The sequence below is a fragment of the Pundamilia nyererei genome, unplaced genomic scaffold, assembly GCF_000239375.1.
Source record: "Pundamilia nyererei isolate P.nyererei 1_Seehausen unplaced genomic scaffold, PunNye1.0 scaffold00216, whole genome shotgun sequence".
In the NCBI taxonomy this organism is placed as follows: domain Eukaryota; kingdom Metazoa; phylum Chordata; class Actinopteri; order Cichliformes; family Cichlidae; genus Pundamilia; species Pundamilia nyererei.
In genome coordinates this window covers 832,666-860,556 of record NW_005187617.1, presented here as the reverse complement: position 1 = coordinate 860,556, position 27,891 = coordinate 832,666, and the positions used below count along the sequence as shown (strand labels likewise).

The 27,891-nt window shown below is 42.5% G+C and overlaps 1 protein-coding gene across 2 annotated transcripts; it reads left to right on the top strand.

The window, feature by feature from the left end:
* Positions 1 to 23,679, top strand: LOC102193324 (myosin-7). Of its 2 annotated transcripts, XM_013914693.1 has the most exons (46): positions 1 to 45; positions 2,005 to 2,104; positions 2,859 to 2,962; positions 3,234 to 3,377; positions 3,464 to 3,620; positions 3,882 to 3,909; positions 5,225 to 5,318; positions 5,424 to 5,516; positions 5,617 to 5,680; positions 6,199 to 6,297; positions 6,956 to 7,059; positions 7,133 to 7,271; positions 7,765 to 7,883; positions 7,986 to 8,135; positions 8,452 to 8,622; positions 8,715 to 8,894; positions 9,668 to 9,800; positions 9,912 to 9,988; positions 10,228 to 10,315; positions 10,724 to 10,841; positions 10,916 to 11,039; positions 11,120 to 11,256; positions 11,528 to 11,698; positions 11,799 to 11,883; positions 12,212 to 12,454; positions 12,543 to 12,719; positions 13,694 to 13,839; positions 13,967 to 14,057; positions 14,138 to 14,295; positions 14,648 to 14,879; positions 15,266 to 15,392; positions 16,503 to 16,621; positions 16,732 to 16,928; positions 17,087 to 17,270; positions 17,368 to 17,533; positions 17,759 to 17,883; positions 17,954 to 18,069; positions 18,782 to 18,968; positions 19,177 to 19,386; positions 19,474 to 19,599; positions 19,850 to 19,940; positions 20,215 to 20,294; positions 21,457 to 21,561; positions 21,654 to 21,749; positions 22,415 to 22,558; positions 22,641 to 23,679. In XM_013914693.1, exons 2-46 carry the CDS (start codon positions 2,005 to 2,007, stop codon positions 22,650 to 22,652), a joined length of 5,811 nt encoding a protein of 1,936 aa, XP_013770147.1. In that variant the 5' UTR covers positions 1 to 45; the 3' UTR covers positions 22,653 to 23,679. The 2 variants fall into 2 exon arrangements, with proteins under 2 accessions (XP_013770147.1, XP_013770148.1); XM_013914694.1 differs by lacking the exons at positions 1 to 45; positions 2,005 to 2,104; positions 2,859 to 2,962 and having other exon boundaries at positions 3,352 to 3,377; positions 3,492 to 3,620.
* The last annotated feature ends 4,212 nt before the right edge of the window (positions 23,680 to 27,891 follow it).

The following is a 27,891-nucleotide window of genomic DNA, read 5'->3' as shown; positions in this document are numbered from 1 at the left end:
TTCTGCACATCCTCAAAGATCTTCAAAACAGAGCCACCCAGCACAGTAAGTACACTGCCCCCATTTTAATCATCAGATTTCTGTGATGTATGCTTTGATATTTGACATGACTGTCATAGATCCTAAGATGAATTTTATTTGTACACAGCAACTTGGGTAACTGAGTTTTTAATACAAAAAGTGCAAAAATGTAAAGGATTCAAATTTCCCAGCAACCTCAGCATCTGAAGGTGTTACCCAGTGTGTAACTGTATGAGTCCAGTATGAGCAACACTGTGTGACACTCATCTAGTGAACTTGGGAAAAGTTTAGTGCAAGTTTGCTACTGAACTGAGGACAAGATGCACGGCTAATGGCTACCACCATTATTGTCTGGTCCTTGGTAACAGCTGTAGGATTGTGACGCAGTGATGAAGTTACATGTACTTGTTTACTAATGTCCTACAAAAAAAATTGTTTTATATTTTTTACTTTGCACGTTATTTCCTGTTGCATCCCGACTGGCTGCAGTCAGATTGTGAGATGGTCATCCTAAATTTCAGAAACAGAATTGTGTCCCTGCTTATTCGCTAATGTCATTTTGTATTAGCTGATTCCTGGTCCATTTGACAACAGATGCGTTTCTAATTTAATCAATTTAAATTGAATTTAAAAGACCTGGAGAGTTGGTTTCAAATCTGCTTCATTTTTAATGAAATAAGGTGAAAATTTAGCTTCAACAACTACAGAGTCTTTTACTGGTGCTCAAAACTATGTGAATGTTCTTACTGAACCTCGTTAAACTAGAAAAGAAGAGAAGCCTCAAAATATAAACAAGTACTAATGAAACATTATTATTTTGCACTTATTTTATAAGAAGCAGACTGAGAAACAGGTTTCTGTGTATTTATCAACAGTGCAATACTTTACTCACCATATTTGAACTGTGGACTTTATGTGGACTCAGGTGAATGGATTTAGGTTTATTAGGTCAAATGTGGCCAAGCAGAAGATTTCTGCCCACTAATAAAATAGTCTTCTTTTAACTCTGTCCTGATGTTGAAAAGGAAAAGCTAAGTGGACTTGTACAGCATTTTTCTAGATTCTTATGAAAAGCCTCATTCATTCAAGCACTTTGTTCTATGCAGAATCACTTTTACACTAAGACATTTCAAACCCAAGATTCAGTATCAAGGACTCTTCAACGAGTAGAGGAGGCAGGGATAGAACCACTGACCTTCTCATTTATAGACAACCTACCTTTTGAACCACAGATGCTGCATAGACGCTTCACCTCATCTTGTGAGTCTTTGTTAAGGCACTCAGACTCACACAAAGGGAGATAACTGAAGGGTTATATTTACTAGAAGAATTTGCAAAGGGATCCTCTTGAGCTGATGTGGCAGCTGTTAGCTCTCTTGGAAAGCCTGAGTAATGCAGCGAGCTAGGCCAGAACTACTGTGAATGACTGCCATGCCAATTTGTTGACATCACAGTTTAGTTCAGTCCATGCCTGGGATTTACTCGCAGCTAAATAAAGATTTATAGTGCAGTCGATGGGATGAATGATCGTGGCTTATAATGACGGGAAAGATAAATGTTCCCATGTTCTATTTTTTTCTCACTGTAAATAATTTCAAGAAACAGACGCAGCCTCTACATGAGAAATCTACTGATGACGTTTGCATTAAACAATGACGGTGCACGTCCTCTCAAGTGTGACTGGTGGGAAATGAGCATCTGAACGTTGTATCAGAACATATCTGCAGCCAACGTAACAGAACGGGAAGAAGTTGATGCAGAAGTTGGATCAGTGTCGCCCTACCTTAGCCAGAAGAAAGCCAGCACTGTTATCTATTAGCATGGTGATAAATGCTGCTGTCTGAGAATGCTTTAAAAGTTTGCTCATGAGCCTTCAGAACATTTAAAGCAGAAAGCACCACATCTTTTCCACATTGTTTGGGAAATAACAGCCCTCCGAGGATCTTCAATGAATGCTCATATCTGTGATGTTTGTGTGTTCAGATGTCTCGGTTCCTGGACATGGCGGAGTTTGGAGAAGCGGCTCACTACCTCCGCCTCACCAACTTGGAACAGCTGGCTGCCAAGGCCCAAGCTTTTGACGGTCTCTGTTTCCTTTTTATATTTCTCTGCACCAGAGGTGGAAAATACGGACTATCTGTACTTAAGTATAAGAAAAGATACTAGTGTAAAAAAACTACTCCAGTAAAAGTCAAAGTAGTGATTCAACTTCTTTGCTTAAGTACTGCTGCTCTGAGGTTTAGTTGCCCCAGCTGAGTTCCATCCTCCACACTGAGACTATACAGTTTATGTTGTTTTTATACTAGAAGGTATGAAGGTGGAATTCAGTGACTGAATCTCAGCATCATCACCCAACTTCCAATCAATCTGTGCTACACCACAGCTGTGCACCAATCACACACTGTTCTTTAAAACCGGTACTCCTAACCTGAGCACTCCTCACCTTTGTAAAAAGACAAACAAACACAGGCCCACTTTAACACCAGACTATGACACACAGTATGCAGCAACCCTGGTCATTATTACACAAACAGTACTGTCTTTCATGCACTACTGTTTAGGCTCACATCGCTTTGATGTCTGAAGTAAGGAGCCAGTTTTGAAAATGTAAACAGTAGAAAGTACAGATATACATGTTCAAATGTAGGGAGTAAAAGTAAAACGTTTTCAGGAAAATAAATACTCAAGTTAAGTACAGATACCTGAAAATTAGGAAATAACAAAGTAACAAAGTATTTGTACTTCCACCTCTGCTCTGTACATAGGTCTAGATGCTGTATGTATATATATATGCTACTGCATACTAAATAAAATGCTATGTAATCCATTTCTCTTAGGCACGAAGCGCATTTGGATGCCCGATGAAACTGAAGCATACACTGAAGTGGAGATCAGAGAGCTGAATGGAGACAAGACTACTGTGGAGACCAAAGACGGACGGGTTAGTCAGCCAGCTACTTCTAATTACTCGATATGCTGTTTATTCATTACTATTATTTAGTCATTTAATATGTTTAGTAGAAACACACAAGCCCAATTATCCCCCACAATAAAACTACATCTCCTTTTGATCTTTTGTTTCCATGCACCGTTTTGCTGTCCTGAGTTAAAATGTGTGGAATGTTGTTTTTCTTATTTCACAATCAAAAAACAAACAGTTAAATTTCACTTTGAGGGGTTTAACTAAAGCTTCATGTGTGTTTGTGTTTCAGTTTCTAATAGTAAAAGAAGACGACCTCCAGCCAATGAACCCTCCTAAGTTCGACATGATAGAGGACATGGCCATGTTGACACACCTGAACGAAGCATCTGTCCTCTTCAACCTGAGGAGGAGATACAGCATGTGGATGATCTATGTTAGCATCTACTCTAATGTGCAACCGTCAAAAACACGTTTCCATCTTCCTCACTGTGTGTTTCTAACTGTGTGTCTCTGCGTCAGACCTACTCTGGTCTGTTCTGTGTCACAGTCAATCCATACAAATGGCTGCCGGTCTACACTCCTGAGGTGGTGACAGCCTACAAAGGGAGGCGCCGTGCAGATATGCCGCCCCACATCTACGCCATCGCTGACAACGCTTACACTGACCTGCTGCAGAGTGAGTCACCTTTAGCCTCATCAGCCATGCTGTCAGCTTTCTCATTGCAGTCGTTACCTGGAAACCAGCCAGTTGACAATGTCTTCTATGCTGCACCTTTTATTCCAATTAAACATTAGAGGTATAGTCTGTGTTTGTGGTGTCAATGTACGGACCACTTTAGGTGAATGCGTGAATAAATCTTTTGCTTAGTGGATAAACTTTGAGCTCATGATTTGCCTCTTCTGAATATTTATTCACTTGGTTTTATTTCCCCCACAGATCGTGAGAACCAGTCAATGCTCATCACGTAAGTCAGAAGCACAGCTGGTCTAACATTACGGTCGGTAATATGACATCATAATAAAAATACAAATGGAAATAGGAATTATATGAGAAAAGCAAACCATGTCCTGTATATAAACTTGCAGTTTATTTCATTTAAACCACAGACTACATATATAAAGATGGAAGTAGCTTCTAGGTCAGAGCATAAAGCTGTTAACCAGGAACATTCTTTCTACTGGCCAGCAGGGGGAGACTCCTCTAGTTTTAAAGTCGTGTACAAGTCTATGGGTAAATGCCTCTGCCACGCCCTTGATTATTTAGTAAATATTTCATGATGGTCACAATCAAGAGTTTATGGTCTTATTGAAAAAAAAAATGTATTGTAGAAATCCAAATTTTAAAATAAGATGGTGCAGAGATGACGAAAAGTTGCTAATGAGTATCTAAAATACTCCAAAACTACACTTCTGTTCACAGAGACACCCATAGTAGACAAGTCAAAGGGTAGAGGCCACACAGATTTGGACCACCTCTCCCTGGGGGTTGAGATAGGGCTAAAGGGCCCCAGACCCAAACAGAGAAACACTGACAGAAAACTCAAATCGACTTTGATGAGGAAGGATCTTCCCTATGAAAGGAGTACGTGCTGCAGTTAAAGGTGGATTGGTCTCAACCTCGGGAAGCCAACCATTAACATCACTAGGTCGAGACTGGAATGGAATCCAAAAGGAAAGAGGAAGAGCGAAAGCTGGAGGAACACATGGCTGAGGGATACTGAGGCACCTTGGTTCTTCTTTAGGAGCAGAAAATTATAAACCACATTCTGAATTACTTCCAGTTCTTGGTAGCTGAGTGATCGTTAAACATCACAGCTCTCATCTGACTAGCATGATTTAACTGTACTCCACATGGGTATCATGGCATAGGGATGGCAATAGGTCTTCCAGTTGTTTCAAACAAGGTTCCAGTCTTGGTTGTGGAAGTGTTACATCCCTAGTCACTATTGTAGGAGAGCACAGGGCCGTGGTTTCTTCTGTAGACCCATCCATCGCTCATTACATCCAGTTAGCTCAACGGAAAGAGCAAAAACACTCAGCTGAAGGTTTCAAAGCCTGTGCGTGACTGCACAATGTCATGATTTAAACCGAGAACAGAGAGTGATGTTCTCACTTAATATGTGCCTCAGTGTATTCGTTCTGTCTTTCGCCTCAGAGTTGTAGAGTTTATACATGTCATGATGAAGTAGCACCAATATGTTATTGCTCTCATTCACTGATAAAGGCATATTTTAAATTGTTTAACTGAAAATTGGCTTTGTTTTTACACCATCCTTTCAGAGGTGAGTCAGGTGCCGGGAAAACAGTCAACACTAAGAGGGTGATACAGTACTTTGCCATCGTCGCTGCTCTAGGAGAAAATGTGAAAAAAGGAGTAAGACGCCTCAACAGTTTCCCTTTTCCTTAACTGTTCCAGTCCATAGTGAAAAAAATACCCATACTGGGAATATGTCTTTGCAATGTTTCTCTTTGTATTCAGGGATCTTTAGAGGATCAGATTATTGAAGCTAATCCAGCTATGGAAGCATTTGGGAATGCCAAAACCATCCGCAATGACAACTCCTCCCGCTTTGTGAGTTCATCCTCAAGGCTGGAGTGGAGAACACAGCTTTGTGTCTCATGTGGGTGTAGACGTGTTGTAAAGACCGTGGGTTTGTATTTGTGTGCTTCAGGGCAAGTTCATCAGAATTCACTTTGGCCCAACAGGGAAACTGGCGTCTGCTGACATCGACATCTGTAAGTGTTCTCAAAAAGTTATTCCAAGTTTGAATTTGTTAGTTAAACTGCACTAGCCGAACATGTTAGCCTTTCTACTCAGCATTTTTCAAATGGCATTATATTATTATTACACAGCCACAAATACGTTTTCATTGAAACCATCCATCCATCTAGTGTAGAATTTTGTAAGGCATGCGGGTGTAAAAAGGGCTGAAACAGCACATTAGTTCACTGGAAACTTGTGTCAACAACTAAAAGCTCTGGGGCATTGTTGGAAACAGAGGTACATCCCAAACACTCCTAGTACACTGTGACAAATGACTGAGGAACAGTTTAAGTCATGCAGCAGTTACTATACAGTCCTCCAAGTTTCCAATATCTTACATTTCTTGGGCATACTTCATTTTATGGCTTAGTGGTATTGCAAGACAAGATGTGTTACTAACATCTCAGCGTCAGACACTGAACGGTTGTGAGGTGTTGTGGGTGTCTCGCTTTGGCTGATGAGTGACGTAGTTTGTGTTTATTTTCCTCAGACCTTTTAGAAAAGTCAAGAGTTGTTTTCCAGCAACCAGGAGAGAGAAGCTACCACATCTATTACCAGATCCTGTCCAATCATAAGGCAGAATTACAAGGTAAGAAACAAACAAAAAAACTACCCAGTGCTGCAACCTGTCCAATGAAAGACGCCAGCTATATAAATGACACTGCGTTTAATAGAACTGCATTATTAACAGAAACAGAAATAAAACCAAGAACATGCAGAACAACAAAAACAATGCATGTCTTTAAAATCTAATTTAACCCAGCAATCTGGGGAGGCTTTGGTGCATGTTTATGCGCCCCCGACAAATATGACTGACCTAAAACAATGAGGCAGCGACTACAGTTTGCTGTCTTTGCCTGTTGTAACAGTTGCTGTTGTAATGCAGTGTATGACCACATGGCGGCGCCTCCTGTCTCATGACTGGTGTGTCACCCCCTTTTTGTTCTTCTTCGCACTCCTCCTGTAATGGATGCTCCTGTGTGCACGCGGACTAGTGTGCGCTTTAGTAATGTGTGGTAGAGGTGGCACTTTTATTTTTGATATTGTAAATAAATGAGTACTTTTTGGAAAGTCAGAAGCTGTTGCTCATTCGCTACCCAGCTGCACGTTACACTGTTTACCAAATAACTGAACAATAACATTATGAACCACAGAAAATATGAAACGTGCCATTTACAGTCTGAGGAGCGTGGGAAGAAAGAGGGGGTTAACTGTGATAACTAATGATTTCATGATGTATGATGCAGACATGCTGCTGGTGACCACCAACCCCTACGACTACCACTTCTGCTCTCAGGGTGTGACCACGGTGGAGGGCATCAGTGACGGAGAGGAACTGAGGCTCACCGACGTAAGAGGAACACAGCGTCTCAAAGAAAACTCTGATGATGTGTGTAAACTGTAATCTGTATGTTTGTGTGCAGCGTGCCATGGACACACTGGGCTTCACTGCAGAGGAGAAGTATGGCTGCTACAAAATTGTTGGAGCCATCATGCACTTCGGTAACATGAAGTTCAAGAAGAAACAGAGAGAAGAGCAGGCCGAAGCGGACGGCACAGAGAGTATGACCCACTAAACACCATCACAAAGACACAACAGTTAGTTTGTATGATGGATGCAGGTGATGCTGCCTGGACACAGCTTTCTGTTGTCTCGCAGTGTGTTATCAAAAGGATTTTGGTAGAATAATGGAAAGATAACGAAGCAACAATATAGTTTTTGCCTTTTTAAGCAAAAAATACTTTTTCAATTTCAATTTCTTGGTTAAGGTACAGAAAGTACCAATGCAATACTAATTGTAGGCGAAAGGTCATGAGCCGGGACTAACTGCAGACCTCGCCCAAATCTCACAATACACAACCTCAGAGGATGTATTATGAACTTGTGGTTGAGCTGCGACAGCCATCAGTTACATATGGTCCGCTGTAGTTGATCTTTATAACTATCTGGCATTCAGGTGAACAAGTCCTCACCTTTTTTTTTTAATCTTTTGTGAAAAACATGTCTAGTCTGTGCTGGTAGAGATAATTACCTGCATGTGGTTTGTGTGTTAAGGTGCAGATAAGGCAGCTTACCTGATGGGCATCAGCTCTGCTGACCTGCTGAAAGGCCTGTTGAATCCTCGAGTGAAAGTGGGAAATGAGTTTATTGTTAAAGGACAGACTGTAGAACAGGTGATCAAAGTTTTCTGTCTTACTACATAAACTTAACTGTAAATTTCCAAACATGTTTATCTGTGGTTCCAGGAAAACTAACAGGTCGTGTTTTGTGTCTAGGTGAACTATGCAGTGGCCGCCCTGGCAAAAGCCACCTATGACCGCATGTTTAAGTGGCTGGTGGGTCGTATCAACTCGTCCTTATACACTTCTTTGCCTCGTCAGTACTTCATCGGTGTCCTGGACATCGCCGGCTTTGAGATCTTTGAGGTACAAAGGAAATCCAAAGAGACACTTTCAGCACCTTCAAATCCAGCCACGGTCCAGGTCTTTCCAGTGACACCAAACATATGTTTTGAAGATAAATGCTACTGTAAAAATAGTGCGCAACCATTGGAATAAAAGTCGTGAAATCATAGCAAGGATATCCTAGATGTCAGCTCAAACCTAGCACAGGAAACACTAGCAGACAGCTTTTCAGAGAAAAGGTTTTTCTTCTTTGGTGTCACTCGTGGTTCGGTCATTTTGCAGAATTGAACATCTTTTGATCAGTAACACCAAAAATATGGTTCATTTCTGTTTGCAGTTCAATAGCTTTGAGCAACTGTGCATCAACTACACCAATGAGAAGCTGCAGCAGTTCTTTAACCACCACATGTTCATCCTGGAGCAGGAAGAGTACAAGGCTGAAGGCATCGAGTGGACCTTCATAGACTTTGGTTTGGACTTACAGGCCTGCATAGACCTCATAGAGAAGGTATGTTTGTGTGTTACATGGGTTGTATTGGATGATTCCAATATGAAGCCTATGTGAATATGAAATGAATTAATTAGAGCTCCTTTGTCCAGCCAATGGGTATTCTGTCCATCATGGAGGAGGAATGTATGTTCCCCAAGGCCACGGACCACAGCTTTAAAACCAAACTTTACGACAACCATCTTGGGAAGTCACCCAACTTCCAGCGGCCGCGTCTAGACAAGAAGCGCAAATATGAGACGCACTTTGAGTTGGTTCATTATGCTGGAGTGGTGGGTATCCTTTCATAAAGTCACTTTTTCTGTTGTTGGTCATTTGAAGGTGAAGTTCTCCAGTTTTATCAGGACAATTTAACTTTGGTCTTAGCTCAGATAAGCTACAGAGCTACAGCAGGGTGATGGAGACGTTGTTCTGGCCTTTTCAGGTGAAGCCATGAAGCTTTTGATTTTACTCTTGAGCTTGGGTTGAAACTCTGGACATGTAGAAGGTTGCTGGGAACGTCGGGATGGGAATTGGTCGGGTGTGACTTTGAATAAGGAACACAAAAAATCCTAAAGATATAAACATGGAAAAAAAATTGTGTTATATTCTCAGCATTGTTTTTAAAAGCTCGAGTTGACAAAAAAAAATCTTATGATGTTTTATTTTGGTATAAATGGACAAATGCACATCCAGTTATTTATTATATAGGATCATACTTATGCTTTAAGTCATATGAGAGCCCAGTGGCTAGAAGAGCTCAGCAGCAAAGTGGCCACAGAACATCAGTGAAGTTCGGTTACTTGTATTGACAACAAGGAAACTAACTGATAGCAATGTGAACTGGATGGCTCTACAGTTAAAACAACTATCAGTGAGATTAAAGGACACTGTTGACTGACAGGTGGGAAAAACATCTGGTACATCTACAAGCTAACATCTGGACATTTTCTTTGACCTGAGAGTGTCTGTCATGCAAATATGCTTTGATTGCAACGCCTCTCTCTCAAGTTAGATCTGGCCGAGGCTGATGTCACAGAGCTCAACTGACTGGTGTGTGTTGTAGGTGCCGTACAACATCACAGGCTGGCTGGACAAGAACAGAGATCCTCTGAATGAGACGGTGGTGGCCCTCTTCCAGAAATCCTCCAACAAACTGATGGCTGGACTTTTTGAGAACTACATCAGCTCTGATATGCGTAAAAAAAACAGCTTCACTAAATATTTAATGGAAAACCGTTCAACTACAAAAAGGAATTGAACTATATGAGTGTGTTTGGGTTGAGTCTTGCTTTTTTGTGTTATTTTAGCTATTGATCCGAAGGCTGAAACCAAACAGAGGAGGAAGAAAGCAGCTTCTTTCCAAACTGTGTCACAGTTGCACAAGGTGGGTGTGACTGGCAGCTTCCCCTGAGACACCATTACAGTACACCGGGGGGCAATTCATTTTCCCAAGGTGCCACAGGAGAAACTGGGACTGTTACTGGAGGGCATAACCAGTTAGCTTAATTTGATCTCTTTATAAGTCTGAGAGGGCCTCCACAGCAGTCTCAGTTCGTCATGTGACCCTTTAGCCCCTGCTGTACACTATGACAGAGGTTTCAACTAATTGTGTGTTTATTACAGGAAAATCTTAATAAGCTGATGGCTAACCTTCGCAGCACTCAACCTCACTTTGTGCGCTGCATAATCCCCAATGAGAGCAAGATTCCAGGTAAAACCATGAACCCTGGTATCTACTGACAGCTGGTGTCTGTGAGTCGTCCTCACCCAGAAAAATAAACTTGCTAAATGAATGACCTGTAAAAGGTGTTTTTCACCTTGGCACCACTAAAGGTGTTTTTATTGTCTCGTGCCAGAAATATTACCAAAGATATTGTTACTACTTTACAAGTCACAACAGACATATTATGTCTACGTGCATTTGTTGATGCACTTTCAGTTTGGTTTTAGCGTAGTGCTCGATTTTGTAAAGAAACCATCTGAAGTAATGACTTTTACTAAATTGCACTGAAAGGGAAATTCTAGTTCCTTCCCATGCCCCAAATAAAAATATTGTAGGACTGCACAGTTAAAGTATTCTCCAAGTTATTTTTTGAGATGCCTTCCTTTGTTTTTCCAGGTGTGATGGATCCCTTCCTGGTCCTCCATCAGCTCAGGTGTAACGGGGTCCTCGAGGGGATCAGGATTTGCAGGAAGGGCTTTCCAAACCGCATCCTGTACGCTGAGTTCAGACAGCGGTGAGTCGCATATCTAACACATATTTACTTCATCTGCTGTTGCTCTTCAGTAATGGACTTTTTTTTCTTCTCAGTTATCGCATCTTGAACCCTTTTGCGATTCCAGAGGACTCATTTGTGGACAACAGGAAGGCTGTGGAGAAACTGCTGGGCTCTCTTGACATAGACCACAGCCAGTACAAGTTTGGACACACAAAGGTACAACAAATTCAAGTTTACCCTGCCTTGTACACCTATGTTGTTGGAGTTCAGCTGATGGTCCCGTTGCTTCGTCTCAGGTGTTCTTTAAGGCGGGTCTGTTGGGTCAGTTGGAGGACATGCGGGACAACCGTCTGTCTCAGATCCTCACCACCGTTCAGGCCATATGCAGAGGGAAGCTCATGAGGATGGAGCGACAGAAACTGATGCTGCAAAGGTCAGTGTCACATCTATCAGGGGAATGAATGATAACAAATCAGTAAAAAGGAGACTAAAAACTTTTTAAGTGCTGATGCCAGAAAAGTTGATCAGAAGTAAGAAGGAAGTTGTATTTGTAAGAAAGAAAAGCAATCTGACAGAGTTTAATGAATATATGACCATGCCAAGATGTTTAAACTTTGCTTAGTGCAGCATGTTGCTGTTGTTTTGACTCTCATCAGCTGTTTTTTGGGGCTGATGTGATTTTTTTTTATTGTTCTTCCTCTCAGGGACGCAGCGATGGTGATCCAGTTTGCCATCAGGGCATTCTTCTCAGTGAGGACTTGGCCGTGGATGATATTATTCTTTAAGCTCCGTCCGCTGCTCAGGAGTGCCCAGGTCGAGAAGGAACTGGCCGCTCTGAACGAAGAGTTCAAGAAACTAAAAGAGGCCTACGGCAGGTCCGTTAATCCGCCGGCGCTTGAATCGGGGCTACAGCTGAGCTGCACGCAGACAGACGTCTGATGTCCTGCCATGTTTCTGTTTGTTTTTTTTCATCAGGTCGGAGGTGAAGCGGAAGGAGGCGGAGGAGCGGCAGGTGGCTTTGGTTCAGGAGAAAAATGACCTGGCTCTTCAGCTTCAAGCAGTAAGACTTAAAGAAATTGAAACGAGTGGTGCCAGCTCACTTTATTCTGGGTGCTTGTTTTAGCCTCAGCAAACCCTCTGTGGGTTTAAGCACCCACCAATAAACAAAGTCTCATTGTTTTAGTGATCCAGCTAGTCATGGTCATGGAACATGTGCAGTCATAAGAGCACACTTTTAGTCCCTCTGTATACTGCGTAGTCCATTATGCAAGAATTTTATGCACTTGTTCATAATTTTTAATATACCCTGTCCATATTACAGCTGTTAGCTTCTGATATGCAGACTGGCCTCATATATTTAAATAACTTTTTGTATCCAAACAATCCAGGAGCAGGACAACCTGATGGATGCTGAGGACCGCTGCAACCAGCTGATTCAGTCTAAAATCTCTCTGGAGTCAAAGCTGAAGGAGATGCAGGAGCGCCTGGAGGATGAGGAGGAGATGAGCTCCACGCTGACGTCCAAGAAGCGTCAGCTGGAGGACGAGGTGTTATCGCTGAAGAGAGACGTGGATGACCTGGAGATGACCCTGGCTAAAGTGGAGAAAGAGAGACATGGGGTTGAGAACAAGGTTTGTTCCCCAAAAGAGACTAAATCAGTGCTGCTTTCCATCACTTCCCTCACTCACAGAATAATGTTTGTTTTTTCTCTCCATGCAGGTGAAGAACCTATCACAGGAGATGTCTGTTCTAGATGAATCCATAGCATCTCTGAGCAGAGAGAAGGCTGCCCTGCTGGAAGCTCACCAGCAGGCACTGAATGACCTCCAGGCGCAGGAGGACAAAGTCAACATGCTGGCCAAGGCCAAAGCTCGACTGGAGCAGCAAGTGGACAGTGTAAGGAGAGATATTCCTGGATGTCTGACAGTAGGCTGCAATATAAACTGTTATTTATGGCACTCGAGTGGAAGGATGAGCAGCTTGAGACGACTGCTTGAACCTGTGCTGAATGAATAAAATTGAATTACCTGAAGTTTATTCAGGTAACTTTTTCATTTGTTTTTAAGTTTTAGTGTTGAGAAAAATCTTCATATGAAAACTCAGATAAAGCATCTTGAAGGGATGGTTCACACTGAACATCCTCTGACCTGTGGGGCTTTTTGTCATCCACGCTGTGCAGTTTGCTGTTTATGGGATATCAGCTTTGAAACATACTGCCATCCCCATACACGTCTCACGTTACCTTCTCCAACATGGGTAGCTGTAACCGATCACCGATAACCACTGCCACGCTCACCTGTCTCTGAAATGGACAATTCCCCTGTGTTTGTGTTGTTTGCACCTTTCGTAGCACTTGAATGGAATGAACTGAAAAATAATCAGTCCTTGTATCCATGCTTCAGCTTTTCTGAGTAAAATTCTAGTATTTTGCTTTTCTGTTATTTAATTAGCAGAAATGTGTCTGTTTGTTTCAAACCTGCTAGCATTAGCTGGTCATTAGCATCTCACCCCAACCTTAACAAAATCCAAACGAGTGGATAAAACTTTCACTCATACAGCATCACGATAGAGTAAACATGTTTACTTCTGCTGTGAAGCTGGACATTTCAGCACAGGAGTGTGTTAGAGCTTCGACTTATTTCTGAAGCCAGCTTCAAGTGGACGCCACAGGTCTGGGCTTTTGGCAGATTTTGGCCCTTTACACTGATTTCTTTTTCAACCCTGCAGGTTGTTAATTCTCTGTCCCTAAACAATCACTGAAATACCCAAAAGAATTTCTACAACCAACTTTTGAAAGCTTGTTTAGCACTGGTCCAGAAAAGACCTGTAATGTTCCCTGCTGTTATTACTGGTTTCTAACTCATGTGCAGGTTGAGACTTCGCTGGAGCTGGAGAAGAAGGTGCGGACCGATCTGGAACGAACCAAACGGAAATTAGAGGGGGATCTGAAGCTGTCCATGGACTCAGTGAGGGACCTGGAAAACCAGAAGGAAGAGCAGGAAGAGAGACTGAGAAAGTAGGAGAAATGTCTAGAGTTTTGGAATATAAATGTTTAGCTGAAAGGGCTCATTTTAACTGAAAAAAGGTACTTTATTACTGTCAATCCCTACAAAATGCTTTTCTCTCTTCACCCTTCTCTAAAGGAAAGACTTTGAGTTGGTGCAGCTTCAGTCAAAACTGGAGGATGAGCAGAGTCTGGCTGCTCAGCTTCATAAGAAGATCAAAGAGCTTCAGGTTGGTGCAGAGAGGATCTTATTCAGCTTCCTCTTCTTCACTGCTGCTGCTGTAGTTTGTTTTGTACTTGCCCTCCTCAGACTCGTATCGAGGAGCTGGAGGAGGCCCTGGAGGCGGAGCGGGCATGGCGTTCCAAGGCGGAACGTCAGAGGAACGACATTGCCAGAGAACTGGAGGAGCTGGGAGAGAAGCTGGAGGAGGCAGGAGGAGCCTCAGCGGCTCAGATCGCCCTCAACAGGTTAAAATGGGCTTTGGTGATTTCTAACTTCCATCAAAGGGATCCATTAGGGGTCAGTTAGTCAGAGCCACGGTAGCTATGTTAGAGGTGACCCTTACTTTCGGTCATATACAAAGCGCTCAAATGATGGCTGTTTTAAAATAACATGGTCATTGTATGCACAGGTACTTCCTGTGAGGCGTTGAGACTAATATGGTGATCTCAAGAACACAGCTCTAGCTGTATGTCAGAGAAACCCCTCAAAGATTACATGCAGATGTAGATTCCTACCTTTAGAGTTCGACAGTGGATGGATTAGAATCTCAATACTGAGATTTGCCCAGATTATCACAAATACTGCTTTGTTGAACAGGAAGCGAGAGGCAGATTTCCTGAAGTTGCGGCGGGAGCTGGAGGAGGCGGGGCTTCACCACGAAGCAACAGCAGCCACCCTGAGGAAGAAGCACTCGGACATGGTGACGGAGCTCAGCGAGCAGATAGATGCTCTGCAGAGAGTCAAACAGAAGCTGGAGAAGGAGAAGGTGGAGTTCCGGCTGGAGGCTGATGACCTGGCTGCCAGCGTGGAGCAGCTCTCCAGGTCAAAGGTAGGAACAGACCTCCCGCTTAAGGGGCCACTCCACCAGGTTCATCAGTGTCAGTCTACTCGTCATGTTGAGTCCTGCTGGGCCTGTTTATGCTGCCATGGATGCAGTAACAGAGCTGGGTACAGTGCTGCCTCTCATCCTTGATCTTAATCTGCCCAGAGGCCATTTCCAGTGCTCTGACAGCTTTGTCCTCATAAAGAACTGATGATGGGACACAAAACAAGGTGGTTCGTGCTCTTGACCTGTTTACACTTTAAACCTGTGAGGAGGTGAAACATGTTAATGCAGTGCGACCAGATTTGGTCACATTGTAACCACCGCACGTTGATCGTGATTCTTAGACCACATTAACTGTGACTTCTCTGTTGATTGATCTTTGTGTGCAGGCTGCTGTGGAGAAGATGTGCAGGGTTTATGAGGACCAGCTGAATGAAAGCAGGAGCAGAGCAGACGAGCTGCAGAGACAGCTGTCTGAAGTCAACGCTCAGAAAGCACGAGCAGTCACAGACACCAGTACGGCACACTGACACACCCGACACTGATTCTACAGATCTGAACACCTGATTTTAGGCTGCCTGAATTTTCTTTCTCCTACATCTTGCAGCACTCTGTGTGGATGTCCTCACCTTCCTGTCTGTTGTGTTAGGATTATTAGAACAAATGCTTAAAGCGTACTCTATAGAAAAAGCATTTAAAATGATTTCTTTAGTGATCAACATAATAATATTAAACATTAATTGACAGCGAAAGGTGATTGAGAATTATTGAGATGGCATAAATTCCTCTCCCTCTCAGCTTAAGCTTTGCTAACAGGACAAGTAGAAGGTCATAAAATGTTAATATAAGCTTATTAAAGCTAGTGATGATGGCCATCACTACAATCATGGCTGAAATAGGAACCACTGGTAGAAGATTTTGCAACTTTTAAAAACTGAACTTCTTTAGTTTCCCAACATCGATGCATTGCTTTCTACACCTTCATCAAAAATTTCCTGTTAGATTTTCCCCATTTTTCCATTTAAAAAAAGAATTTCAGGCTCAACTGATGAAACACCTTAAAAGTAAAAACTTTCTGTATTTACTTTAGATTACAAACATGCAGCCCTTGTTAGGATCTAAATGACAGGAAGTGCCTGTCAGTCACCTACAATGCAGCTTTGAGATTCCTTCCCAGGCACGTTAGTCTTCACTCACATCTGGCGTCAGGTGATCTCAATAGGTCACATGACAGGGTGAGGCAAGGTCTCACAATGGTTTTACCTGAAACCTCTGCTGATAATGACCCACAATATTTTTTTGATGTGGTAATTGACTTCATGGAGTCATCACGCCGTCCCGCACTAACAGTAGTAAATAGTGACCTATCGCACTGGTGGATAATTTGAGTATCTGAGGGTTGTTCTTGATAGTGTTCTGTCCTCTGAGTCATAAAAAGGTCCAACATCATTTTATGTTTGACCTGAAACGATGAAAGTTTTTGCATCTGTGCTTATGTTTTGTCCACGATTCTTAGTAAACACGGCAACAAAAAAATACAATTTGTAAAAATGGTAAATGAATATCTGCTGTCTAAGATGCAGCAAGCTTATCGTACTCATGTACGTTTGGCTGTCGCCTTTTCAGCCGAGTACAGACGTCGTCTGGAGGAGCGAGACGCTACGATCGCTCAGCTCCAGCGCTTGAAGGTGGGCGCTTGCCAGAATGTTGAGGATATGAAGAAACAGCTGGAGGAGGAGAGCAAAGTAATACTTAACTCTTACACGTGTAACACATCAGGTCACTTCAGTGCTCTTATTAATACCTTTTTGAAAGTCTTTTATTGGAACAAATGTATCCTGTGTCTGTGTTTCAGGCTCGCGTGGCGCTGGCTCATGCGGTGCAGGCATCCCGACACGACTGCAGCCTTCTCAGAGAACAGCTGGAGGAGGAGCAGGAAGCTAAGGCGGAACTGCAGAGGGCGCTGTCTACAGCCAACAGTCAGGTGGTTCAGTGGAAAGCAAAGTATGAGACTGATGCTGTGCTGAGGATAGAGGAGCTGGAGGAGGCAAAGTAAGACAACACTGCTGTAGCTGCACGTCACTCTGAGGTGCCTTTCTAACACATTATAGGAGAATGCAAAGACCACAGTTTAAATTCTTTATCCAGTTTCCTTCAAAGCAGCTACTGACTTTAGACTGGTAAGGGTTAACAAGTTGTTGTATTTGCAGGAAGAAACTGGTCGTGAGACTGCAGACTCTCGAAGAAGTTGCAGAGGCGTCTCAGGCCAAGTGCTCCTCACTGGAGAAAACCAAACAGCGTCTGCAGATAGAGATGGAAGACCTGATGGTCCAACTGGAGCGCTCCAACGCTGCAGCTCTGGCTCTGGACAAGAGGCAACGCAACTTTGACATGGTCAGACATATGGCACCATTCCCCATGTGGAGATTTACACTTTAATGGCCATAAGTAGGTGTGCTCAGAAACAAATGTGTGCACTGGTTTGATGCAGGTGCTCAGTGACTGGAAGCTGAAGTTTGACGAGTGTCAGATGGAGCTGGAGGCCTCACAGAAAGAGTCTCGCAGTCTGAGCACTGAGCTCTTCAAACTGAAGAACTGCTATGAAGAAGCTCTGGACCAGCTGGAGACGATTAAACGAGAAAACAGGAACCTGCAGGGTACTGCAGTCCCTCCCCTGTCCTCTTCACTTACTACAATCACACTGGTATCTTCATTTCAGGGACCTGGTCTTACAAGCTCAATATCATGGAGAATATCATGATGTGAAGAGAAGTTGTAGTCCAGCGAACAAACTACTTCAATTTTTTAATCCTTTTTTAATATTGTGGGAGTTAAGGGATTAAATTCCAGTGTATCAAAGTGTTTTCTGTATATATCTCTAGAGGAGATTGTGGATCTGACAGATCAGATCAGTCAGGAAGGGAAGACGATCCATGAGCTGGAGAGGATGAAGAAGATCCTCGATGTGGAGAAGAGCGACATTAGAGCTGCCCTGGAGGAAGCAGAGGTAATTAGCTGCTGTAATCAATTATCTATAAAGTCTTTGTTGCCTGAACTGTTACCTTTCCATTGATCAGGGAACCTTGGAACATGAGGAAAGCAAGATCTTGAAATATCAGATGGAGCTGGAGCAGATAAGGGCAGAGATGGACCGAAAGATTGCAGAGAAAGAGGAGGAGATCGACAGCCTCAGGTAATAAATATATTAATAACAGACTGAAAGGGGCTTAATATATGGAATAGAATAGAATAGAATTACATTTAATAGGCCTTTATTGTCATTGGAAAATGCTTGAAAGTGGTGCAAAGGAAAAACTGTTGTGTGGAAGAAGCTGTTAGTGAGTCTGGAGGTAGGCGTGGGACCAGATTGACCTGAGGCGCTGACCACAGGGCAGTGGGTCAGACAGGTGGTGAGCGGGGTGCGAGGGGTCACCTGTGATGGTCCTGGTTTTCCTGAGACAGGAGGATCTGGCGAGGCAGATGATTTTTTTGGGCTGTACCCTCTGCACAGCCTTCCTGTTGTCAGTTGTGGTCCCTGCATACCAAACACCAGGCAGGAGGAGAGCACGCTCTCCACTGAGGAGCGGCAGAAGGCCAGCAGTGCTTCTGGTCCAGGTTATTCTTCCTCAGGACAGGCCTACTGTTAGCTACTGTTAGCTGGCGAGCTACATAGAAGGCTCTGCACTGAATGGACGGCCTGTAAGTGCAGCGAGCAGTGACTGTCTATAATTCTGCTGTTAAAGCCTCGTCCTAAGGCACATAAGTACGGAGTCCACAGCAGCTCTTTCCCTGTGTAGGGTCTGCCTCAACCAGTCATACCAGAAAAAAAGGTTCATAACCAGAGAAAGAACTGACAACTGCAACCTTAGTGTTGATGGAGAGGTAACTCCAATGCTGTCCACCAGGGGGAGCCAGCAGCGTTCCCTGGAGACTATGCAGGCCAATTTGGAGGCAGAAATTCGTCATCGTAGTGAGGCGGTTCGTTTGAGGAAGAAGATGGAGTCTGACCTGAACGAGATGGAGATTCAGCTGGGAAACGCCAACAGGCAACAAGCAGAGAGCCAGAGGATCATGAGACACCTGCAGATACAGGTACCCTCACCTGTTCACATCAGAATGATGAGTAAAAACAGTGTCCAGGGATGTGCTATTTACTGACCGCACTGTGCTTCATTATCACATCAATCATGGACTGAAAAATGCAGCAGAAGTGAAAACTTCAACCAAAACAAAGCTCCGCCCCCTAGTGGCAAATGATATAACATGTAAACCAACCTTTCTGTGCTGAACTCTATCGCAGGTTAAAGAGCAGCAGGTGGAGCTAGAAGAAAAAGTCCAGCTGACCAATCAGCTCAGAGAGCAAATCGCCCTCCTGGAGCGGAGGTGTTTGCTGATGTCAGCGGAGGAGGAGGAGCTGCGGGGGGTCCTGGAACAGACTGACCGCACCCGCAAGATGGCCGAACATGAGCTGGTGGAGGTGTCAGAGAGAGTTAACCTGCTCGCTGCACAGGTTAATTAATTACGGCACATCAAATACAATCATGTTGAAATATGAGCATTTCATCATGACGGACGGTTTGATGACTTCCTGTTTCAGAACACGGGCCTCATGAACCAGAAGAAGAAGCTGGAGGCTGACCTGTCTGTGCTGACCGGAGAGGTGGACGAGGCGATGCAGGAGAGTCACAATGCTGAGGAGAAGGCCAAAAAGGCCATCAGTGATGTTAGTCCTGACCCATGACCTTTGATCCCTGATCAAACCCATTGCTGCTGTTAAATTGTAGTTTTCATCACATGTTAACCGAGTTTGATGCTGGAAAACTTTATTAATCTTTAAATGTAATAACTCTGACGTTTTAGCATTTCTTAATCATTTATTTACCCCATAAAGCTGCGATTCATGCATCCATCACACGCTCTGTCAGCCTCTAATACTTATTACCAGAATCCTGTTAATGTTTGTGCTTCACCAGGCGGCCATGATGGCGGAGGAGCTGAAGAAGGAGCAGGACAGCAGCACTATGCTGGAGAGAATGAAGAAGAATATGGAGTCTACTGTAAAAGGTACAATAACACTACTGACAAAAATAAATGCATGTATCGACTGTGATGTCACCTGTTGTCATGGTAGGTTAATAGAAACAATAGAAATTAGCTCGCCAAAACGAAAGCACAGACTTCTTGTCTGTTTGCTTTCTGGCACATTAGTTACCTGGATTATCTGAACACGCACAGTATACTGTATATTGGTATTTCCTCACTTGTAGATGATAACTTGTTCACATAGTTCACCTGCAGATGTCGCCGTGTTTTTCCAGCATCTATGTTCTTCTGACAGAACTGCAGGTGAAACTGGATGAAACGGAGCAGATGGCTCTGAGGGGAGGAAAGAAACAACTCCACAAACTGGAGACAACAGTGAGTGAAAACTCAGTCACAGAGTTGTTTCTCACTGTCAGTTAAATCAAGTTTCACTGCAACACCTGGTAGTTTAACAAGGACACTTTCTACTTTTCCTTGTGTCTGTCATACAGATACTCTTCTATACAGCGGTGGATGTGTTACATGCATTACATAAATAAAACCCCAAAACGTCTGAGTAACTTCTTAGGTCAGTTTCCAAAAAAACGCATTTACAGGAAAAAAGTGCCTCTGCCAAGAGTCTTTAAAACATCTTTATTTGAGGTTTATCAAAAAAGTAATTGCCAAAGAATATTTGTGCTGGGAACAATTTTCCTCTACTGGCATCTGCTGCATAACAATGTAGGCACGCAGCATGCATAAACTTGCTAAAACCTTCTGCTGGAGGTGTCTTCCTGTTAAAAGGAAGTTTTTCCTTCCCACTGTTGCCAGGTGCTGGCTCACAGGAGGGTTGTTTGACTGTAAAACACTTTCATGTGGCTGTTGTTGTAAAGTGGCACTGTATGAACCAAAGTATTGTTGTGTTTTGGGGGAGCGGCCAGTTATCTCCCATCATGCCTTGGGACACGTGCTGCTGTTAAGATGTTCTTGTTTTATTGTTTACGGTTACATGACGTTTAACTGTCCTGTTTATACTGCGGTACAAAGTCACTGACAGTTACTGTTTTACCAGGAGTGAGGTCGGTTATGTTGTTGTTGACGCTCGGGAGCGCGGTGCAGCACGTGTTTCATTAAAAACTCTCCTGACCTGTTTGGGGAGGAACAGCAAGCTCAGTCTCTGAGGGAGGATTTGTTGCTAAGATTCCTCTGCTTGCCCCAATATCATTAAAAATGAAAACTGAAAAAGTAAATGACTCAAAAAAATCCAAAACTGAACGCACTATTAAACGCACTAAAAATGCACTTGATAATAAAAAGACATTAAGTTATAAAATGCAACATCATTTGATACTTTGTTTTTCAATTTTCCTTTTTTAAATCAATTCCTCTTATTGGTCATTTTTACATCTGATTTTACCTTTTGTCATAGATTAATTGATGCATGCATATTTTTTACTGAGTCATTGAATTATTTATTCATGCTTGGTTTTGGCAGTTTTGCTCCTCTATATCAGTAACAGGTAACCAGCAGGAAGTAAATCAGCTGCTGTGTGTGCAGGTGAGGGCGCTGCAGACGGAGCTGACTTTGGAGCAGAAGAAGAGCGAGGAGTATCAGAAGGGGGTTCGACGCTACGAGAGGAAAGTGAAGGAGCTGACGTACCAGGTGTGAGGTCCTCGCTGCATCCAGCTGCTGCTGTCATACAGATGTTGGTCCCGTCTTCTGTGTTTTCATTGGATCTTTGTGCTTTCGTGCAGTCAGAGGAGGACAAAAAGACTCTGCTCAGGATGCAGGAGCTGATTGAAAGGCTGCAAGCCAAAGTGAAGAGCTACAAGAGACAAGCTGAGAACGCTGTGAGTGTTCAGTAATGCTCTCGTCAATACAATGCAAATCAGCATCAAAATGATTAAAAAACATCTTTTTTATTTCTATAAAGTCAATATCGCTCCACGGAGGGACTCACGTCTGAGCTTTTAATGTGAAACATGTGCAAGTATGCAAACATAAACATAGATAAAATATACAAATGACTAGCAGGACGTTTCCTGCATAGACAACACAGAAGGAAAATTTAGATCATAATCAGCATGTTCAGATTTTCAGATTACCCTTAAAAAACAATGATCCTGGGAGATTTTCTTTAAACAAAAACAGCATTTATTATTTCATTTTTTATTTGCTTGTTTTTAGAACAATTAGTGTGCTTACCTGTGTAGTCAACCCACGCCACCCTCCATGACAGTACAGTCATTTCCTGAGTGCCACAGATATTTGGGACTTTTAGTAAATGCACAGTTTGCATTTACTAATTGATATTCTGACATGCAAACACTGACATCAACAGAGAGCAACCCAGAAAAGCCCCGCCCCTCAGTGGTCACGGCAGATGGCCGCCCGTCCTTGAGCCTGGTTCTGCTGGAGGTCTCTTCCTCTTAAAAGGGACTTTTTTCTTTTTAGAGCTGCTCTAATCCATATAAAACAACATCTATTTAAAAGGGATCGTCTTTTTGTCCACCAGGAGGAGCAGGTGAGCTGCAGTACCGTACGTTTCCGCAAAGTCCAACACGAGCTGGACGAAGCCGAGGAGAGAGCAGATATCGCCGAGACGACCGTCAACAAGCTGAGGATTCGAACTCGCGAACAGACCAGCAAGGTCGCCATGGTGAGTTACGCTTGGACGAAGTAGAGGTTAACACTGTTTCGCTTCCATCAGTGTTCCTAATGAGCCGTTCGTGTCTCTGCAGATCACTGAATGAAGCTCTGCAGCATCTCCATCACTGATTAACTGACGTGTTGTTTGTTACCTGCTGTGTGTTTTTATCCAGTGTGTTTGTACATCTGCGTCTACTGTACGACAATGTGTTTTTTCAATGAAAAGTAATATAACCTGGTTTGAAAGGGAAGTGTTGAGGGCTGCGAGAACATATGAGCGGTCAGCCATGTGTAAGCCCAGAGGGGGAAGCATCAGTTCTCACCCCTTAAATTTGTTTTGAACAGTTTTATGCTTGTTTGTTTTCAGAGGGGTTCAGCATGCTTAACCAAATTAAAGAGAAGACTATAAAGATCTTTTTAAAATAGCAGTTTAATCCTCCTTCCACAGTCAGCGATCCTGGAAAAATAATGTAACCAAAAAAAGAAAGAAAGAAAAGAAAGAAGGCCAAAAAATAGTTGTTTTACTTCTCGTATGTGTCAGTACTTCATGAGAATGAGCTGTTTGGCACCGGCAGAGAAGATTTGGCAAGTTTTTCATGGTTGCAACACACACGTGGAACCATTTAACAAACAGGAAATAAACCGGCTTTCAACTGGGACAGGATGTATTGCAAAGAAGCGTCGTTACAATAAAAAAATAATAAAACTATAAATGAATAAAAAATGTTTTTGCTAAATCAATTTAGCAGTGTTTTATGTCAGTACTGAATCAGATGATTTTGTGGTTTTTGTGCATAAAAAGTTTGGTTTGTAAATGTTTTGTGGTGTCAGACTGTAACTTCCCAATTAAAGAAAGAAAAAACAGCGTTTAGAGACCAGCTGTTTAACCGAAGGGGGGGAAAAACATACTCGAGGTGGTGGAGACCAAAACTGGAGCTAAAAGAGCTTTCTGATTGGTGGATGGAACATCAGTGCTGGATTTTTCTCTGCCCACCGGTGATGGCCAAAAGCATGTTAATGGGAAGGAGTTCAAACGAAAGAAATGTGCCTGTATTCAGACTGTAAGTATGTTGATGTGTGGCTTTATAATTATTTGTTTTACTGTGTAGTGACCAATAAAAGCCTGATGCTGTTGACTGCTTTTGGTCCACTCCTCTATATGTTGTTCTTTCAGGTTTCTGCACAGCTCTCGTAAAATACCGTCACAGCCTTTCAGTCCGGTTCATGTCTGAACTTTGGGCCGTTGCAGCAACATTTTGTTGTAGATCTGCTGCAGTGCTTGGGATCATTAGCCGTGTCTCAATTCAGGGCCTGCATCCTTCGGAGGACCCAGCCTTCGCGGTCTACGTGGGCCGGGTCCTCCGAAGACCGAGAAGGGCAGAAGTGCGAGGCTGTGAAATGGGACGGTCTCGCCTTCAGATTCGCATCAAAATATAACAAGACATTGGAGTAAATTCTCTATCATCTCACACTTCAGTTTAATCAGTTTTCTGTTTATTCAGCTGTGTGAAAACTATGTTCAATCTCAGCCAAATATTTAGAAGTGATCTAAGTCACTTATATATCATGTTCAGTTCAGTAGCCAATTTCTGGGATAGGTTGCAGACAAAAAGACTTTGGACAGAAAAGGCACAGTTTGGCATTCAACACTTTATTCACAAACTAAAACCAATCACTGTATCCACAGGTCAGTGGGTGACTGTACAGGTGTGTTAGATCAGTATTAACTGGCTGCACATGGCAGCTTTACATCATGCCTCACCACGAACCCTCCATTGGTTCATTCGTCCCCTGCATCCTCCAATCAAAGTGCTCTGCAGTTTGTCCTTCAGTGTGTGTGTGCGTGCGTGTGGATAAAGTGAAGGTGTGTATGTGCGCGTCCGTCCAGGCTCAGCTGGACCACATCGGTCCGGTTCTCGTGTGCGTCTTCAGAAGACACGCCTACACATTTACAAATACATTCAAACACAACCAGAAGGTTTTTCCTAGATATCTGTTAGACAGCAAATAGCACCGCAGAGCAAAATACACTTTGGGGTTAAAGAAAGAAAGAAAAAACGTCTACAGACAGCAGAGTGACAGCTGCATTCACACAGGAAGGAAGAAAATCACCTCCAGAACTCTTCATCATGGCAACTCTGATATGACATTAACGTGATGTAATGTGTGGATTTTTTTCTAAAAGCCCAGATTAGCCAATGAACAGTGGTCTCACTGTGGTGTTGTGATATCATGTTAGGTCACTGTGTGCTCTCCCTCTTGACCCTTGAGCTGTTCGGTACTCCATATACATTAAATCCAAACTTTTTAAAAAATGATATTACACAGACTGTTATAACGTATGACTGCTAACTTCAGGGAATAATAGCTCACGAATAATTTGGATCACCGAGTTCACCGACATCTGTTCTGCTAATTTCCAGCTCCACATTTTCAGCCCTGGACTCTCTGGAGGAGCTTTTCCTGAGTCCAAGTTCAAAATAATCCTTCTTTATGTCAAACAGGGCCGTGGTGCTCGGTTCACTGCCTGTTTTAGCTCCTACAATCCAGATTTCTGCTGTTTCTGCTGCAGGTGGGTGAGGCTGTGCCTGAGATGACAATATTAGGGATATTTCCTCTCTATGACATCACACAGACCCAAGCACTGAAAAATGGGCTGAAACTGACTGTTGAGAGTCTGAAGCCCAGCGCTCGCGGTGATTATTTGTACACACTGATCTTTGTGTTTTGAACTTTGGCCATGTTTAATATGAACATCCAATACTGGATAGCTGATATGTTACAGAAAATACTGAAACGCAGAACAGGTCCACTGCAGTAATAAAACGAACAGCTGAACAGCATTCTGGGAAATATAAGAAACACAAGCGGGACCAGATGCAGGTAAGAAAACTATCTGACAGAGCCAGAGTATCTGAGGGGACACCGACAGAAACCTGGGCTTAGCCTGAAATCACTTCCTGTCCAGCTGTACTGACGGTGATCTTCTCTCAACACTCAGCGTTAATATTCAGACGTGGAAACTCAAAAATACATGATTTCAATGTTTTGACTTCCTGTGTGAATCCAGTCGTGCTTTTCTACAGTTACAATTTACATTTTATATGTTCCGTTGTTGATCTAGATAAAAAAAAATGCTTTAAAACTCAGCTGAGCGGACGAAACAACTGAACCAAAAGGAAGGTGTGTAGGTCCAACGTGATTGGACGATGAAGCGTTAAAAAACCAAAACACCGAACCAGATCTCCGTGAACTCTCCTTTGTTTCCAGACCTGATGACGTCATCACCGTGCCCTCGCTTCATTCATTCGCTTGTTCTCTTTGACTCTGACATGTTCTTCTCTTCGGGGCTGCTGCATTGCATCATGGGAACTGTAGTCAGTCACCAGGTTAGTACAACTGTAGCTCTGTCATCAATAAAGCTGTCGGTCACTACGGTAACCGACACCCAAGTTAGCGAAGGGGAAAAAAGCAACATCACATTTGCATCAGCAGTGACGTCAGAGCGGTCGGCGTGAAAGTTTGTGGCGTCCGCTTCAGTCTCCGTTTAGTAACAACAGGAAAAGGGAGAGCAGGTCCTTTAAAGTCCTCAGAGATGGTTAGAAAGACTAAATATGGACATGGAGAACAAATGAGGCCACTGGGAGGTCACCTGAGGAGGAGGAGGAGGAGGAGGAGGAAGAGGTGGTTTCACTTCTATACTTCTGTAAAAATGGCGAGCCTCTTCACTGCGAGGTTCAACACGAATACATTTTCATCATGATCAGAATGTCAGAGATTAAAATACTTTCTTATACTAAATTATGACAAAAACGTTTCAATAGAAAAATAACTTCTCATTTTTATATTTGACATTTTTTCTTGCTATCATGAGATTCCGTTTTTACAAGGAATAATGTAAACATGAGACATATATGGCAGGTTTCTTACTGCAGTGACAAAGTGTCCATTTGTGTTGAAAATAGTTTGATGACCTACATTTATAAGATCGTTATTAGAAGATGGAATCAAAGGTTGGCCAACGACGACCAAGGTCACTACAGACTAAAATGTGTCTGCAACACAAGTTCTCTAACTCTAACAGGACTTTCTGAGAGATTTGTGCTAACCTTTCGTCTTCTTTATCAGCCTGTTAATTAGCTGTAATTAGCAGGCATGCATGTCTGAGTGATGCAGTTCATTGATGAAGGTTTCTGACCACCAAAACACTGAGGCTTTAAAACCATCTTTCACGTGTAGTTTAAAACAATGATAATAATAAAATAACTGTTTGAAGACTATTATTCCCAAACAGATGATTTAACAGCCCATGAAACCATGAAAAGCAACATCGTAAAAACCAATTCGTACTTGGATGTACTCTGTGTTTTCTCCTTACGATGAGATGATTTATTGTTTTAGAAGGAAGAAACTGATAAATACGTCAAAATAACATGAAAATGAAATGTTTTATTTTATAATTCTCTCTCACCCCAACTGGTGCAGCAGATGGCCCCGCCCCTCCCTGAGCCTGGTTCTGCCGGAGGTTTCTTCCTGTTAAAAGGGAGTTTTTCCTTCCCACTGTCACCAAAGTGCTCATAGGGGCTCATATGATTGTTGGGTTTGTCTCTGTATGTATTATTGTAGGTCTACCTTACAATATAAAGCGCCTTGAGGCGACTGTTGCTGTGATTTGGCGCTGTGTAAATAGAACTGAACTGAATTGAATAACACAAACCCAGCTGTCAGCATGTTAACAATGTTTCTTGTAAAACTTCACATAATCAGAGTGAAACTATGATTATATGTGTTACTATTGTTTTGAAATTTCAACAAGCTTTAAAATCATACTTTTACCTTTTGAATGTTTTATTTCATATCATGAAAACAGCCTAAAGTTCTTTTATACTGGTTTACACTTATTTATGGTTTCTTTTGTCATCATTACATTTCTTTCACTGAGTTTTGAAGATGAATCAAGTGATAACAATATTTTTCTAAGAATGTGAAAATATGTCAAAACTTCTACTACCTTTAAAAAGCTGATCAATAATGACGGACTCAGGATATTGTGTCACAACAAAGTTTCACTACTTTTTAATCTCATCAGACTTTATTCTCCTGTTATTGTGATATACCAATTTTCCCCCCTAAGGAAATGTGTCAGACAATAATGTAAATTTCAAAATACTTCACATTTCCAAGAGCTTTTAGTATTGATGTCATTGTTTCTTATAAAACTCAGATATGATAAAAATGTCAGAAACAATGTGTCTCATGTAAAAAGTTTTTTACTGCAGCTGGAACATTTTCCCCCAAAGCTTCAAAAATATGTTAAAATATTTGTTCTTGTTTTAAAGAGAT